This window comes from Theropithecus gelada, chromosome 6 (assembly GCF_003255815.1).
Source record: "Theropithecus gelada isolate Dixy chromosome 6, Tgel_1.0, whole genome shotgun sequence".
Lineage (NCBI taxonomy): Eukaryota > Metazoa > Chordata > Mammalia > Primates > Cercopithecidae > Theropithecus > Theropithecus gelada.
The window spans coordinates 157,141,524-157,159,945 of record NC_037673.1 but is presented as its reverse complement, the minus strand read 5'-3'; the positions used below and the strand labels follow the sequence as shown (position 1 = coordinate 157,159,945).

The window sequence follows — 18,422 nt, the reverse complement described above, 5'->3', positions numbered from 1 at the left end:
GGGGTGGTGAAAGTGTTCAGAGGATTGAAAATTGCTTGAATAGAAGCCCCTTCTCTCTGGTTAACCATCGCATCCCTAGCACAGTGCCTGATACATAATGGACCACAGTCACAGATGGAGCTAAGTGACAGCTCTTCCTTTACCTGGAGCTGAACTACGTCTTCTGCCCCTGGGATTACTCAGAACAAGACACAGTTTATAGAACTCTTTGAACATGCCCGTTTATAAATCCTGCTTGCTGGATAAACGGATGCAGAGCCACCCTAGACCACTGATCCCTTCTGATCTGCCCTCCTTGGATTCTAGTGAGGTTTGGATTTCCCAGAAGGGAGGGTGGGGTGTCAGAATCCAAAAAGCTACCCAAGAGTGACCACAACAAGGGGTCTTTAGGACTCTGCTGGCCACAGGCCTAGACCAAAGCAACGCCCTTGAGAGAGTCCCTCTGGGGCACTGGCAGCCATGGATGGAAGCTGATGTGTCTGTTCTCCCCTCTCAGGCTGTCATGTCCAGCGACTTTGCCATTGCCCGCTTTAAGCATCTCAAGAAGCTACTGCTTGTGCACGGCCACTGGTGTTACTCGCGCCTGGCCAGGATGGTGGTGTACTACCTCTACAAGAATGTGGTAAGTAGCCTGTGGCATCCTCCCCCACCCAGGCCTTGGCAGTCCTTGCCACGGGGCCAGATCTCCCCCTAGCAGTGGGCAAAGCACCTCAGCATAAAAGGAAGGAGTCGGGCTGGCATAGTGTTGGATCTTGAAACTGTTCCTTAATAGCTCTGTGACCTTGAGCTAGACTCTTTCTATTTTTGTGAAGTTATTGGGAGAATTGGCAATGCTGTATGAAAAGCACCTGGCACACAGAGGGCAGCACGAATGGCTACTAGTATAGACTCTGGAATCAGACACATTGGGTTCAAATCCAGATTCCCATATGTAGTAATTTCCCTAAATCTCAGTTTCACCATCTGTAAAATGGGGGGGTGGTAATAGTACCTTTCTCATATATTTGCTATGAGAACTAAATGAAAGCTTGCATATAAAGTGATTAGCATATCATAATCCTCTATAAAGTTAACCATTTTTTGTTATTGTTGTTGGTGTCATTACTCTTGGAGTTAAATCTCATAAATGAGATTTTCTTATTGTAACAAAGAAGGATTTGAAGAGCTAGTCTGACTTGTATCTTAGATTTCCTCTCTATATAGAGCCAGCTCAATGCAAGAGCTACACCCCATGCCTCGGGAGAGTGAAGATGAAAAGTACTTCACAGAATATAAGGCTGGAGCCCACGGCTTCAACTTGGGACTTGTACATCACTTCAGTGCCCCTGGCTTTCTTTCAGGGAGTTCCTGGAAGGCAGGATACTAAATAAAATGTCTACTTGGCAAAGATGTTTGAGGTGCAGAGATTGTCTGCGTAATCTTACCTGACTCCAACATGCTGTATGACCTTGAAGAAACTGAAGCTCACAGAGATTAATTAATCTTTTCATCAATAATATGGGGAAACTATGATTCTATGTCAAGAGGCCTTACAGTCAGAGCTCTGAAAACCATATAGCCCTATACAATACAGACAATAAGTTGTGTCTCCTAAAAACTATGTTGGTTTCTGTCTTGTTGATGAGGTCCCAAAGCAAACACATACCAATTGAGGTATTAAAACTGTCAGAAGACTCTTGTTTGAAAAACCCTTTATTTACAATGGGTATAGGAAGAAGTCAGAACATTGCTATACTAATGGAGGGAACAAAAGACTGAGTTTTTCATTATCTAGTTCAAAGGCTTTCAATAAACTCCAAGATCTTCCAAACAAAATTTCACTCCTCTTTGCATAAGTAAAAGGGGAGGATTAAGACCAAGGTGATGGAAGAGAAACAATAGCCAGGTAGTAGCTACAAAATTGCATGCTTTTCCCTCTTGCTCCAGTCTTTCTTTCAGACTCTGACACAGTCACCCTTGCTCAGGAATTACTTTCTGTGCAAAGTTCAATGTATATGTAGACAAACAGCATGACAAAAAGTAATGTAAATTCAGTCAACTCGATGGTAATATTATCTCAGCAAGTCTATGCAAACAAGTCACTCCATCTGACTTGAAACTCACTTTGAGAGTGAAAGACTGTTTACTTAGAATTCAAAATGCCCCTGTTTAATTTTTTTGGCAGCTCAAGGAATAATTCTTTTCAATAAGCACAGCCTCTTCTCTGCATTAAATTTGTGAAATAGGAAAGAAAACGTTTCCAAGCAGCCACGCTTTCAAAGCTTAAATGATATTTATTTCCAGCCCAATGCCATGCTCAAAACTGCGATACTGATGCCGCATTATCTCCCTGTTGCAATTAGAAGGTGGAGAACTATGACTTCCATATCCGAAACCAATTTCAGAGGGGATTAAAACCCGGCCTGCTCTGAAATTTGAACAATGAATTAATTACTGCACTGTAGCATCTTGAGAAAGAGCAGGCATCCAATCTCAGCAATGCTGCCACAGGGTTCAATGCACTTCCTGCAAGGTACAAAGATTCCAGTTAAGCAGATGTGAAAAACAACCAAGATCTTACCAGGGCCTCAGTAGGAAAGAAGCACTCTGTAATGTTAAAACTCCAGGATGGGTGTTAGCATAGAGTTAAGATTAACTGTATCGATTCAAATAACAATTGAATGTCTGCTGTGTGTTGGGAACAGGGCTGAGCAATGGGTATAGAGCAGGAATCAAGCCAATCATGGCCCGCGTGAGGCTTACTGTCTACATCAGGTCTCAGGAAGCTTTCTCTTCAAAGAGCTAGATAATAAATATTTTCAGCTTTGCAAGCTGTATATGTCTAGGAAAGTCTAATTGTACAAGACAAAGATAGGACTGAGAAAGTTTAGAGGTGGTTATAAAGAGAAGAACTTTGAAAATTCAGATGCTGATTGTACCACTCTTTAGCTCTGAATTTCGGCAGGGGGCAACAGTGTGTCAGAACCTCAGATTCTTCATCTGTAGAGTGGACCTAATAATGTTAATATTATTGTTAATATCAACATGTGTGATATATTGTACAATAACATAGTACTATTGCTATTAGCAATATTAACCTTGCAAGGTTGTTAGGACAATCTATAGTGTGTATTGCACATCCAGTGATGTACTATATGCTAATATTCTGATGTATATCTCACTCCTGGCACATATAGAAGGTCAAATCTTATACCGATGTTACTACTAGTGGCAATATGTTTGTTAAAATAGAGAGCCCCTCCAAAATAACATTGACTCAGCAGTTCAGAAATAGGAGTTACAGCTTGAACACAAACCTGCTGAATGATTTCTTGCAAGACCCTTCACATCTCTGTGCCTCAGCCCCACATAACTGAGAAGTTCTAGTTCTAACTCCAGGACCAGCTGCTTATATGTATGACCTTGGTCAAATCACCAAACCATATCGCAATATGGCAGACAATAACAGTGACCCAGCCCACCCACTAGACAGGAGATCTTGAGTGAGAAAGTTTTAGAAAAAAACGAACAACCTTTAGGCAGATTTTCTCATTCACCCTTCTGAGCTGCATGACCATTAGAAAAGTATAGTGACGTCAACCTTCTCACGAGGTCATCATCCTACCAGGTGTCCTGCTCGTGGTTTAGTCTTTCTATTACCCCTTTGTCAGTGACATCTCTTTCTATTACCACTCTACTGCCATTCATATTTCACATGCCATTGGTCTAAGTACTACTCTTCCCAGCTGACAAATGATAAAATGATGTTCAGAAAGGTTAAGCAGTTTGTCCAAGGTCACACAGCTAGTAAGTGACAGAACTGGGGATTTAAAACCAGGCCTCTCTGCCTCCAAAATCTGTACTTTCAACCACCATGGTACAGTAAGTCCTCACTTTATGTCATCAATAGGTTCTTAGAAACTGTGATGTTGAATGAAGCGATGTTATTCCAGGACTTACCATACATCATTTTGCTTTAAGTTGCAGTTTCTAAGAACCTATTGGCAATGTTAAGTGAAGACTCACTGTCCACTCCCCTTAAACAAGTTGGTGGAATTCCCTTCAGGTCCTGAAGAATGTCAGTAGCAATAGTAGTAGTGGTAACAACGGTAGCTACTACTCCGAGGATTAGAATTACCTCTAATCCTTACATAACCCTGTGTGTTATAAATGAGGAAACTGCCACTCCAGCAGCTCCCAGAGGTCCCAAGCAGCAGCTGGTGACCAGCTGCACACGGAGTCCCACTCACAAGGCCATGCTCTTTGCCTGCAGTGCTATGTCAACCTGCTCTTCTGGTATCAGTTCTATTGTGGTTTCTCCGGCTCCACCATGATTGATTACTGGCAGATGATATTCTTCAATCTCTTCTTTACCTCCTTGCCTCCTCTCGTCTTTGGAGTCCTTGACAAAGACATCTCTGCAGAAACACTCCTGGCATTGCCTGAGCTATACAAGAGTGGCCAGAACTCTGAGGTAAGGGGATCGGGCAGCCAAGGGGAGGTGACTTCAGCTTCTTACTGACCTCTACCCTCCCTGCTGGAGGCATCAGAGAAAGCTGTATGCTGGGGTCAGGAGCCTGCATTCTGACCACTGTTCCATCATTTCCTTTGAGTAACTCCTCTCTCTTTCCTGACCTGTTACCCATTTGCTGTTGAGGGCATTGGGCCAGACTAGTGGGTATTTTTAATTATTTCTTAATTATATCACACATTAATATGGGACTGCCCTAGTCGAAGGGGAAGAGGCATGCAGAAAGATCCTATACCTTTTGGCGGTCCCCTCCAGGCTCTGAGATGCGTCGATAGAACCCCCAAAACCCAGTTTGGGAACCGCTGGGATTTATAGCTACTTGCTTTTCACTGGATAAGATATACAATGGTTCTGTTTTCATATTAGGGAAGGTAAAACTTAGAACTCAAAATTACATGTGCTTTAGAACTTGCTGGTATCAAATAGACTAAGGCAGGCCTGAGAAGTCATCTGGTGGCATCCTAGGAGGTCCAGAGAGGCCACACTGCAGCCCTGAGTGATTTGGAGAAGTCAGACAGCATGCACTCCCAGCACCAGCAAGAAGCTGGATCAAGGGACCCTGGATGCCTCGAAGAGGGAGCTCTGGGAAGAGGGATTTTGCAATGCCAGAGTATCTTGCACCTGGAGGAAAGGAGGGCAAAGCCAGGTGTGGTGTTTGAGAGCTGGCAATTATTTATAGACAAACAGCAAGCCCAGTTGTAACCCAAAGACAAGAGGAGAAAGCAACACAGAAGCCCAGGCAGTCCAGACGAAGGGGGCGTGGTGGGAGCACGTGTTCATCTTGGGCTCTTTTAAGTTTACCCTTCCCATCAACGTGCAGGCTGCATAACAAATTCCTTGAGTATCTAAAAGAAGTTAATGAAGCAAAACCCAAAAACTGTAAAGGTTTGACTTTTCCCAGGGAAGGCACAAAGACTGATGCCTGAGAAGCATTGTTTCTGAAGCTGTTGAGCTTCAGAAACTCTTGGGAACCTGTGATTCAGGCTATGATTGAGATCTCTCAGATGCCACTTGGAAACTTTAGAATCTCTACACGTACCAAGTTTGTAGCAGCACTAGTAATAGAGCTAATGAGTGATAACAATGAATAACTGAGTACTTGCTAGGTACTAAGGCCTGAGTACTTACTAGGTACTAAGGCACAATTGCATTGAGTCCTCTTGAACCCCAAGGAGATAGACTGTGTTATTTTTGCCCACATTTTGTGGAAGAAGAGACTAGTTCTCTGCACAGTTTAGTAATTTTCACAAGGTCACACAGTTAGTTGAACTGAAGTCTGTCACCCCCAAGTCTGCTCCTAATTACTCCATTCTACTACCACAAATACAAGAGGCATTGTAAGTGTCTGGTTGTCTGTCCCAACCACATGTAAGAAAGTTGCTTGCCAAGAATTGAGGCTTGCTATAAGGGTGGTAATTATTGGTGTGTTCTCTCCTGGCAGTGCTATAACCTATCGACTTTCTGGATTTCTATGGCGGATGCATTCTACCAGAGCCTCATCTGTTTCTTTATCCCTTACCTGGTAAGTCATATAGTCCCATTCTAACCACATAAATTGCAGAGAAGAACTCGTCCTTTTTATATAAAGTTCCAGACTAGTAGTGTCCTTCTGGACACTTTAGAGCAGAGGCTCAAACAGGTTGTCTGCAGACTACATCCAACCCAAGGTGTTTGAAAAGTCAGAACACTACCTAAACATTTTGATTACTGCTGGCTCTTGAAAAACTGAAAGCTATATTTATACTGGGTCATTTTTTCCCTTATAGCAAAAATCTGGACTTGACTTTGCAGTTGGGCTCACCTTGTGAGCATGTTCTCCAGTTTGCCTTAGTCTCTACCACTCCCCTTTGTCTTACACCTGGCTATCTTCACTCATTAGCTGTTTCCTACTTGAACACTGAAGGTATTTGAATTTACTACCCTTGATTTTTATACAGGCTTGTGCTTTGAAAGTCAAGGAAGCTAGCCTTCAGGGGCTGCAAGTTCTGACAAGGAGATACCACATTATCTGAAAAAAGTAGCAAGAATGCAGATAAGCAAGGGATACCAGCCCAATCTCAGTTTGATTCCTCAGTTTAAATGGTGAGAATTTAGGTAGCAAACAATATATGTCTTCTTCCTGGACCCAGGGAACAGGATGAGAAGCAATCGCCACGAGGTAAACACTATTGCTTATCCAATCTCTGGGCTCCTATTCTTTCATAATTAGCGAGATGATGGGGCTAGGGGAGGCAGGGATCTTGTGCTTTGCTTGAATTTCCTGGCTTACAATACCCTCCCTGGCCAGGCCTCTGCTTGGCTTTCCTGCTATATCTTTTGCCCTTGAATATGCTTGACAGACCTGCAATATAGACCTCTTTGGAGTTCTACAAACCCTCTGTGTTCACCCTCAGTTCTGACCTTTGCTGGAACTGCATTTACCCTCTCTTTCCAAGTGATTAACTCCTCTTATTCTGGTCTCAGCTAGTATATCCTCTCTTCTGTGTTCCCAGGGTACCTTGTACTTGCCTCTATTATAGCACTTACTTCCTTAAATTGTACCACATCCACTCTGCCTAATAGAGTAAACACATTGTAGGCAAACACAGAAGTATCCTCAGCTGTTAGTATAGTGTCTGATGGGCTCTCAATGAATTCTTTCTTCATTCATTCCACAATGGTTTTACAATCCCCATCTTGGCTTACTCCTGCAAACACCATTTCTAAATTAGTCCTATCAATTCCTTTCTCATCTTGATCTGTTCCTCAGATCAGTACCACACGGATGGCTGCTGGGTACCTCCTCCTTCTCCATTGACAACTGCCTTCATTGATGCCTTACAAACACTGTGTCAAAGCCAAAGTTTTAAGTCCACAGACATACCTGACAATGCCTGTCTGTTCCTCCTCTGCAGACCTATAAGGGCTCTGATATAGACGTCTTTACCTTTGGGACACCAATCAACACCATCTCCCTCACCACAATCCTCTTGCACCAGGCAATGGAAATGAAGACATGGGTAAGTGTCCCAGAGCCCCTTTGGCTTGAAAATTGCGCTCCTGTCCATTGACTATACTCAAATTTCTGAATTGTTTCATTCTGTGTTATTGATCCACTCAATAAATGCACACTAAGCTGCTACCTATGTCCTATCTGTACAGAGATGAAAGGGGTGAAAAAGATAAAATTCTAGCCTCAACTTGCTTTTCATCTAGTCAGGATGTTAAAACTAACATATATAAAACAATGAGACAATTAGTTGCAAACATAGATAATATCAATTGATAAAAAGTTCAGGGGTATGGCCGGGTATGGCCAGGCATGGTGGCTCATGCCTGTAATCCCAGCACTTTGGGCAGCCAAGGTGGGCAGATCACCTGAGGTCAGGAGTTTGAGGCCAGCCTGGCCAACATGGTGAAACCCCGTCTCTACTAAAAATAAAAAATTAGCTAAGTATGGTAACAGGCGCCTGTGGTTACAGCTACTCGGGAGGCTGAGGCAGGAGAATTGCTTGAACATGGGAGGTGGAGGTTGCAGTGAGCCAAGATCATGCTACTGCACTCCAGCCTGGGTGACAGAGTGAGACTCCATCTCAAAAAAAAAAAAAAAAAAAAAAAAAAAAAAAAAGTTTAGCGGTGTTTAAGAGACAAGGAAAACACTGACCACTGACCATACATACCTGAGGCTGTGTTAGGGAGGAATTCTCCACATTTAATTTTAGGGTGAATGTTTAGAAATGTGCCTCCAGGTAACCATAGCTCAAGCATATCCAAATATCACATTTTTGACATCTAAGAAGGCAGTGTCACCTTTCTGATTATATTCTTCTAGTCAGTAATAACTATAAAAACTAATAGCTTGGCCGGGCGCGGTGGCTCAAGCCTGTAATCCCAGCACTTTGGGAGGCCGAGACGGGCGGATCACGAGTTCAGGAGATCGAGACCATCCTGGCTAACAGGGTGAAACCCCGTCTCTATTAAGAAATACAAAAAACTAGCCGGGCGAGGTGGCAGGCGCCTGTAGTCCCAGCTACTCGGGAGGCTGAGGCAGGAGAACGGCGTGAACCCGGGAGGCGGAGCTTGCAGTGAGCTGAGATCCGGCCACTGCACTCCAGCCTGGGCGACAGAGCGAGACTCCGTCTCAAAAAAAAAAAAAAAACAAAACTAATAGCTTACAATTCTATGCCAGATGTCTCTCTACATGATTAGCATGTATTATTTAACCTCTAGAATCCTTTGTGTTAGGTGTTTTTATATTCCCATTTCACAGATTTAGAAATATGGTAGATGCAATAAGGTTTAACTTGCCCCCAAGCACTGCAAGATAGAAGCAAGTTTTGAACTCTGGCAGTTTAATGTGAGCCTCTAACATCCATGCTAATAGTGTAAGTAGGTAAGATTGAATGGTACACAGGGAACACTTTGCTGAAAGATTTGTCCTTGCTCAAATGGCTTTCTGGAAGCACAAGCATTAAAAATTTGGAAAACAGCCCCAAGTAGGCTCAACATGTTCCTACATTCTGCAATGGAACTCTCCACCCCAACCTCCCACCACCACTGTCACAAGCTAAAGCAGGCCATAACCAGCTGGGCAGTGGTTAAGAGCCACTCAAAGGTAGTTTTGGATCACGGAGTTCTCATTTTGAAAACCCCCTCTCCTATTCAACATAGTATTGGAAGTTCTGGCCAGGGCAATCAAGCATGAGAAAGAAATAAAATAGGAATTTTTTTTTTTAATTTATTTATTATTATTATACTGTAAGTTGTAGGGTACATGTGCATAACGTGCAGGTTTGTTACATATGTATACTTGTGCCTTGTTGGTGTGCTGCACCCATCAACTCGTCATTTACATCAGGTATAACTCCCAATGCATATTCCTAAAACAGGAATTCCTATTTATCTTCAAATAGGAAGAGAGAAATTAAAATTGTCTCTTTACAGATGACATGATTGTATATTTAGAAAACCCCATTGTCAGGGCAGGCGCGGCGGCTCACACCTGTAATCCCAGCACTTTGGGAGGCCGAGGCGCGCAGATCACGAGGTCAAGAGCTCAAGACCAGCATGGCCAACATGGTGAAACCCCATCTCTACTAAAAATACAAAAATTAGCTGGGCATGATGGCATGTGCCCATAATCCCAGCTGCTCGGGAGTTCAGGAGGCTGAAGCAGGAGAATTGCTTAAACTGGGATCTGGGAGGCGGAGGTTGCAGTAAGCTAAGATCGCACCACTGCACTCCAGCCTGGGCTATGGAGCAAGACTCCATGTCAAAAAAGACAAAACAAAAAAAAACATTGTCTCAGCCCAGCCCAAAAACTCAGGATATAAAGTGAATGTGCAAAACTCATAAGCATTCCTATACACCAATAGACAAGCAGAGCAACAAATCATGAATGAATTTCCATTCACAATTGCTACAAAGAAAATAAAATACCTAGGAATACAGCTAACAAGGGAAGTGAAGGATGTCTTCAAGGAGAAGTACAAACCACTGGTCAAGGAAATAAGAGAGGACACAAATGGAAAAACATTCCATGCTCACGGATAGGAAGAATCAATATGGTGAAAATGACCATACTGCCAAAGATATTTATAGATTCAATGCTATTCCCAAACTACCATCAACATTCTTCACAGAATTAGAAAAATCTACTTTAAACCTCATATGAGAACAAAAAGGAGCTCGTATACCCAAGACAATCCTAAGCAAAAAGAACAAAGCTGGAGGCACCACACTACCTGACTTCATACTACACTACAAGACTACAGTAACCACAACAGACATATACACCAATGGAACAGAGCAGAGACCTCAAATAACACCACACATCTACAACCATCTAATCTTCAACAAACCAGACAAAAACTAGCAATGGGGAAAAGATTCCCTATTTAATAAATGGTGCTGGGAAAACTGGCTAGCCATGTGCAGAAAAAAACTGGACCCCTTCCTTACACCTTATACAAAAATTGACTCAAGATGGATTAAAGACTTAAACATAAAACCCAAAACCATAAAAGCCCTAGAAGAAAACCCAGGAAATACCATTCAGGACATAGGCACGGGCAAAGACTTCATGACTAAAACACCAAAAGCAACTGCAACAAAAATGAAAATGTACTAAACTAAAGAGCTTCTGCGCAGCCAAAGAAACAATCATCAGAGTGAAAACGCAATCTACAGAATGGGAGAAAATTTTTGCAATCTAACCATCTGACAAAGGGCTAATATCTAGAATCTACAAGGAACTTAAATTTACAAGAAAAAACAACCCCATCAAAAAGTGGGTAAAGGATATGAACACATACTTCTGAAAAGATGACATTTATGTGGCCAACAAACATGAAAAAAAGCTCAACATCAATGATCATTAGAGAAATGCAAATCAAAACCATAATGAGATAACATCTCACGCCAGTCAGAATGGCAATTATTAAAAAGTCAAGAAACAGACGGTGAGGCAGTGGAGAAATAGGAATACTTTTACACTGTTGGTGGGAATGTAAATTAGTTCAGCCATTGTGGAAGACAGTGTGGCGATCCCTCAAGGATCTAGAGCCAGAAATACCATTTGACCCAGCAGTCCCATTACTGGGGATATACCCAAAGCATTATAAATCATTCTATATAAAGACACATGTATACGAACATTTATTGCAGCACTATTTACAATAGCAAAGACATGGAACCAACTCAAATGCCCACCAATGATAGATTGGATAAAGAAAATGTGGTACACGCACACCAATAGAATACTATGCAGCCATAAAAAAAGAATGAGATAATGTCTTTTGCAGGGACATGAATGGAGCTGGAAGCCATTATCCTCAGCAAACTAACACAGGAACAGAAAACCAAACACAACATGTTCTCACTGACAAATGGGAGTTCAACAGTGAGAACACATGGACACAGCGAGGGGAACAACACACACTAGGGACTGTCAGGAGGTGGGAAACAAGTGGAGGGAGAGCGTTAGGACAAATACCTAATGCATGCGGAGCTTAAAACCTAGATGACAGGTTGATAGATGCAGCAAACCACCATGGCACATGCATACCTATGTAACAAACTTGCATGTTCTGTACATGTATCCCAGAACTTAAAATATTTTTAAAATCCTCTGCTCCAGTGTGTGCCAATGACAGAACAAAGTGATAAGACAAAAAAAGGCATAGCCGAATTAAGTACAGGATAAATTTCTTCATGGGCCAGAAACACCAGAAGGGCTGCAATACAATGAGGAAGGGAAGAGGAAAAGAAGGCACTGGGAAGGCTCAAACTGCAGACTTTCTGGGAACTGGGACAGGACACAGATCATGGCAATGGGGACTCTGGCTCCTGTGGGGTAGGGCAGACTGGAACCCCATCTACTGCTGGGTCTAAAATTCTCCTACTCAAGAAAGAAATTTAAAGAAAAGATAACAATGGTAAGCTGTTTGGAGGTATAGTTTTTGTTTGGTTGGTTTTGGTTTTTTTTTTTTTTTTTTTTTTTTTTGGAGATGAAGTCTTGCTCTGTCGTCCAGGCCAGAGTGCAGTGGCTCCATCTTGGCTCATTGCACCTCTGCCTCCTGGGTTCAAGAGATTCTTTTGCCTCAGCCTCCCGAGTAGCTGGGACTACAGGCGTGTGCCACCATGCCTGGCTAATTTTTTGTAATTTTAGCAGAGACAGGGTTTCAGTGTGTTAGCCAAGATGTTCTCAATCTCCTGACCTCGTGATCCACCCACCTCTGCCTCCCAAGGTATAGTTTTATCAGAAGCTGTTTGATACTAGAAACCACCAAGCTAATGAAACATTTAGAATTCTTGAAAATAAAATATTGCATTGAAATTAAAACTACGATTTGTAGGATCTGCTCGAGATCAGACACTGGCAAAAAATAAACTGCCAAATTGAAATGTTGTTTTGGGAGCTTATCCAGAATGATACACAAATATGAAAAATAAGAGGAGATGGTGGCTAGAACAAATGGCTTCAACCTCTCTAAATAGAAATCTCAGGAGGAAAAAAGAATGATGGAGAAACAATATTTGAAGAAATTGTCATTGAGGCTGAAAATTTATCAAAAATCTGGATGTATTGCCTGAATATATCATAATTAAGTTGTATAATATAAAAGATACAGAGGCAACCCTTAAGTCTGCCAGAGACTATAAACAAATTACTTGAAAAGGAACAGCTACGCTGATGACCAAACAAGAAAAGCCAGGAGACAATGGAGTAATTATCTTCAAAAAACCTGAAGGAGAAAAAAAAAACTAGAAAAGCTACACTATTAAGAGTAAAACAGGCTGGGCGCGGTGGCTCAAGCCTGTAATCCCAGCACTTTGGGAGGCCGAGGCGGGCGGATCACGAGGTCAGGAGATCGAGACCATCCTGGCTAACATGGTGAAACCCCGTCTCTACTAAAAATACAAAAAAACTAGCCGGGCGTGGTGGCGGGCGCCTGTAGTCCCAGCTACTCGGAGGCTGAGGCAGGAGAATGGCCTGAACCTGGGAGGCGGAGCTTGCAGTGAGCCGAGATGGCGCCACTGCACTCCAGCCTGGGTGACACAGCGCGAGACTCCGTCTCAAAAAAAAAAAAAAAAGTAAAACAAAATAAATCCTATTTTCAAATAAACTCTATAAGGTTTACTACCCACAGGCCCTCACAAAAAAAGGAACACACTTCTGCAAGAGCATAAACAAAAGCTAAAACTGTAAGACACAGCATAAGGAAGGGCTATTCAATAGGTAGGTAATTTATGCTAAAGCCTTCATAGTGGATAGAAGAATAAAAATACACTTTTTTTTTTTTTTTTTTTTTTTGAGATGGAGTCTTGCTCTGTCACCCAGGCTAGAGTGCTGGAGTGCAGTGACACGATCTCGGCTCACTGCAAACTCCTCCTCCCAGGTTCATGCCATTCTCCTGCCTCAGCCTCCTGAGTAGCTGAGACTACAGGCACCCACCACCACACCTGGCTAATTTTTTGTATTTTTAGTAGAGACAGGGTTTCTCCATGTTAACCAGGATGGTCTCGATCTCATGACCTCGTGATCTGCCCGCCTCGGCCTTCCAAAGTGCTGGGATTACAGGTGTGAGCCACCGTGCCCAGCCCTAAAAATATACATTTAACTATACATTTTTCCATAAAAGTTTGGTTTTTTTAAGTATCTTAAGATTAATCACTAAAAGGGAAGGAGAAAAAAATCTAGACAACTGTCAATTCTGCAGATGTAGGAAAGATGAAAAAATGAGAGAAGGGGTGGCTGGCAAGATGGCCGAATAGGAACAGCTCCAGCCTGCAGCTCCCAGCGAGATCAACACAGGTGGGTGATTTCCGCATTTCCAACTGAGGTACCCAGCTCATCTCATTGGGAGTGTTTAGACAGTGAGTGCAGCCCACGGAGAGTGAGCCAAAGTAGGGTGGGACATTGCCTCACCCAGAAAGCACAAGGGGTTGGGGAACTCCCTGCCCTAGCCAAGGGAAGCCATGAGGGTCCATGAGGAACAGTCCACTGCAGCCCAGATACTACAGTTTTCCCACAGTCTTCTCAACCCACAGACCAGGAGAGTCCCTTAGGTGCCTATACCACCAGGGCCCTGGGTTTCAATCACAAAACTGGGTGGCCATTTGGGCAGACACCGAGCTAGCTGTAGGAGGTTTTTGGGTTTTTTTTCATATCCCAGTGGTGCCTGGAACACCAGCAAGATAGAACCATTCACTTCCCTGAAAAGGGGGCTGAAGCCAGGGAGCCGAGTGGTCTAATTCAGCAGATCCCACCCCCATGGAGCCCAGTAAGCTAAGATTCACTGGCTTGAAATTCTTGCTGAGAGCACTGCAGTCTGAAGTCAACCTGGTACACTCCAGCTTGGTTGGGAGAGGGGAGTCCACCATTACTGAGGCTTCAGTAGGTGGTTTTCCCCTCACAGTGTAAACAAAGCCACCAGGAAGTTCGAACTGGGCAGAGCCCACTGCAGCACCTCAAAGCCTCTGTAGCCAGACTGCCTCTCTAGATTCAGGTGGGGCATCTCTGAAAGAAAGTCAGCAGCCCCAGTCAGGCTTATAGATAAAACTCCCATCTCCCTGGGACAGAGCACCTGGGGGTAGGGGTAGCTGTAGGCACAGCTTCAGCAGACTTAAACGTTCCTGCCTGCCAGCTCTGAAGAGAGCAGCAGATCTCCCAGCACAGCACTCGAGGTCTGTGCTAAGGGACAGACTGCCTCCTCAAGTGGGTCCCTGACCCCTGTGCTTCCTGATTGGGAGACACCTCATACAGGAGAGCTCTGGCTGGCATCTGGTGGGTGCCCCTCTGGGATGAAGCTTCCAGAGGAAGGAGCAGGCAGCAATCTTTGCTGTTCTGCAGCTCTGCTGGTGATACCCAGGCAAACAGGGTCTGGAGTGGACCTCCAGCAAACTCCAGCAGACAGGCCTGATATTAGAAAGAAAACTAACAGAAAGGAACAGCATCAACATCAACCAAAAAGAGTCCGCACAGAAACCCCATCTGAAGGTCACTAACATCAAAGACCCAAAGGTAGATAAATCCATGAAGATGAGAAAAAAACAGCACAAAAAGCCTGAAAATTCCAAAAACCCAAATTCCTCTTCTCCTCCAAAGGATCACAACTCCTCACCAGCAAGGGAACAAAACTGGATGGAGAATGAGTTTGATGAATTGACAGAAGTAGGCTTCAGAAGGTGGGTAATAACAAACACCTCCAAGCTAAAGGAGCATGTTCTAATGCAATGCAAGGAAGCTAACAATCTTGAAAAAGGGTTGGAGGAATGGCTAACTAGAACAACCAGTTTAGAGAAGAACATAAATGACCTAATGGAGCTGAAAAACACAGCATGAGAACTTCGTGAAGCATACACGACTATCAATAGCTGAATCAATCAAGCAGAAGAAAGGATATCAGAGATTGAAGATAAACTTAATGAAATAAAGAATGAAGACAAGATTAGAGAAAAAAAGAATGGAAAGGAATGAACAAAACCTCCAAGAAATATGGGACTATGTGAAAAGACCAAACCTACATTTGATTGGTATACCTGAAAGTGATGGGGAGAATGGAACCAAGTTGGAAAACACTCTTCAGGATGTTTTCCAGGAGATCTTCTCCAACCTAGCAAGACAAGCCAAGACACATAATGGTCAGACTCACCAAGGTTGAAATGAAGGAAAAAATATTAAGGGCAATCAGAGAGAAAGGTCCGGTTACCCACAAAGAGAAGTCCATTGGACTAACAGCGGATCTCTTTACAAAAACCCTACAAGCCAGAAGAGAGTGGGGGCTAATATTCAATATTCTTAAAGAAAAGCTTTTTCAACCCAGAATTTCATATCCAGCCAAACTAAGCTTCATAAGCAAAGGAAAAATAAAATCCTTTACAGACAAGCAAATGATGAGAGATTTTGTCACCACCAGGCCTGCCTTACAAGAGCTCCTGAAGGAAGCACTAAATATGTAAAGAAAAAACCAGTAGCAGCCACTGCAAAAACATACCAAATTGTAAAGACTATTGACACTATGAAGAAACTGCATCAACTAATGGGCAAAATAACTAGCTAACATCATGACAGGATCAAATTCACATATAACAATATTAACCTTACACGTAAATGTGTTAAATGCCCCAATTAAGAGACACAGACTGGCAAATTGCATCAAGAGTCAAGACCCATTGGTGTGCCGTATTCAGGACACCCATCTCACATGCAAAGACACACATAGGCTCAAAATAAAGGGATGGAGGAATACTTACCAAGCATATGGAAAGCAAAAAAAAAAAGCAGGATTGCAATCCTAGTCTCTGATAAAACAGACTTTAAACCAACAAAGACCAAAAAAAAGAAGGGCATTACATAATGGTAAAGGAATCAATGCAACAAGAAGGATTAATTATCCTAAATATATATGCACCCAATACAGGAGCACTCAGATTTATATATCAAGTTCTTAGAGACCTACAAAGAGACTTGGACTCCCACACAATAATAATGGGAGACTTTAACACCCCACTGTCAATATTAGACAGATCAACAAGACAGAAAATTAACAAGGATACTCAGGACTTGAACTCAACTCTGGACGAAGCAGTCCTAATAGACATCTACAGAACTCTCCACCCCAAATCAACAGAATATACATTCCTCTCAGTACCACATCACACTTATTCTAAAATTGACCACATAATTGAAAGTAAAACACTCCTCAGCAAATGCAAAAGAATGGAAATCCTAACAGTCTCTCAGACCACAATGCAATCAAATTAGAACTCAGCATTAAGAAACTCACTTGAACTGAACAACTACATGGAAACTGAACAACCTGCTCCTGAATGACCACTGGGTAAATAACGAAATTAAGGTAGAAATAAAGAAGTTCTTTGAAACCAATGGGAACAAAGACACAATGTACCAGAATCTCTGGGACACAACTAAAGCAGTGTTTAGAGGGACATTTATAGCACTAAATGCCCACAGGAGAAAGTGGGAAAGATCTAAAATCGACACCCTAACATCACAATTAAAAACATGAGAGAGGCAAGGCAAACAAATTCAAAAGCCAGCAGAAGACAAGAAATAACTAAGATCAGAGCAGAACTGGAGATAGAAACACAAAAAAACCTTCAAAAAATCAATGAATCCAAGAACTGTTTTTTTGAAAAGATTAACAAAATAGACCACTAGCCAGACTAATAAGAAATGAAAGAAAAATCAAATAGATACAATAAAAAATGATAAAGGGGATATCACCACTGATCCCACAGAAATACAAACTACCATCAGAGAATACTATAAACACCTCTACACAAATAAACCAGAAAATCAAGAAGAAATAGATAAATTCCTGGACACATACACTCTCCCAAGACTAAACCAGGAAGAAGTCAAATCCCTCAATAGACCAATAACAAGTTCTGAAATTGAGGCAGTAATTAATAGAAACCAAACCAAAGAAAGCCCAGGACCAGACGGATTCACAGCCGAATTCTACCAGAGGTACAAAGAGGAGCTGATATCATTTATTCTGAAACTATTCCAAACAATAAAAAAAGGACTCCTCCCTAACTCATTTTATGAGGACAGCATCATCCTGATACCAAAACCTAGCAAAGACACAACAAAAAAAGGAAATTTCAGGCCAATATCCCTGGCTAAACATTGATGCAAAAATCCTGAATAAAATACTGGCAAACCGAATCCAGCACCACATCAAAAAGCTTATCCACCACAATCAAGTCAGCTTCATCTCTGGGATGCAAGGCTGGTTCAACATACACAAATCAATAAATGTAATCCATCACATAAACAGAACAAATGACAAACACCACACAATTACCTCAATAGATGCAGAAAAGGCCTCCAATAAAATTCAACACCTCTTTATGCTAAAAACTCTCAATAAACTAGGTACTGATAGAATTTATCTCAAAATAATAAGAGCTATTTATGACAAACCCACAGCCAATATCATACTGAATGGGCAAAAGCTGGAAACATTCCCGTTGAAAACTGGCACGAAACAAGGATGTCACCCTCTCTCACCACTCCTATTCAATGTAGTATTGGAAGTTCTGGCCAGGGCAATCAGGCAAGAGAAAGAAATAAAGGGTATTCAAATAGGAAAAGAGGAAGTCAAATTGTCTGTTTGCAGATAACATGATTGTATATTTAGAAAACCCCGTCGTCTCAGTCCCAATTCTTAAGCTGATAAGCAACTTCAGCAAAGTCTTGGGATAAAAAATCAGTGTGCAAAAATCACAAGCATTCCTATACACCAATAATAGACAAACAGCCAAATCATGCGTGAACTCTCCCATTCACAATTGCTACAAAGACAATAAAATACCTAGCAATACAGCTAATAAGAGAAGTGAAGGACACCTTCAAGGAGAACTACAAACCACTGGTCAAGGAAATAAGAGGACACAAACA

At 42.3% G+C, this 18,422-nt stretch overlaps 1 protein-coding gene across 1 annotated transcript in view; it reads left to right on the top strand.

Annotated features, from left to right (window-relative positions):
* ATP10B (ATPase phospholipid transporting 10B (putative)) overlaps positions 1-18,422 on the top strand; it is a 274,240-nt gene that overhangs the window by 238,028 nt on the left and 17,790 nt on the right. Inside the window, exons 21-24 of the mRNA XM_025389215.1 lie at positions 497-622; positions 4,253-4,453; positions 5,952-6,032; positions 7,405-7,509. Coding sequence (XP_025245000.1) covers positions 497-622; positions 4,253-4,453; positions 5,952-6,032; positions 7,405-7,509 — 513 coding nt within the window. The remainder of the gene's footprint in view (positions 1-496; positions 623-4,252; positions 4,454-5,951; positions 6,033-7,404; positions 7,510-18,422) is intronic.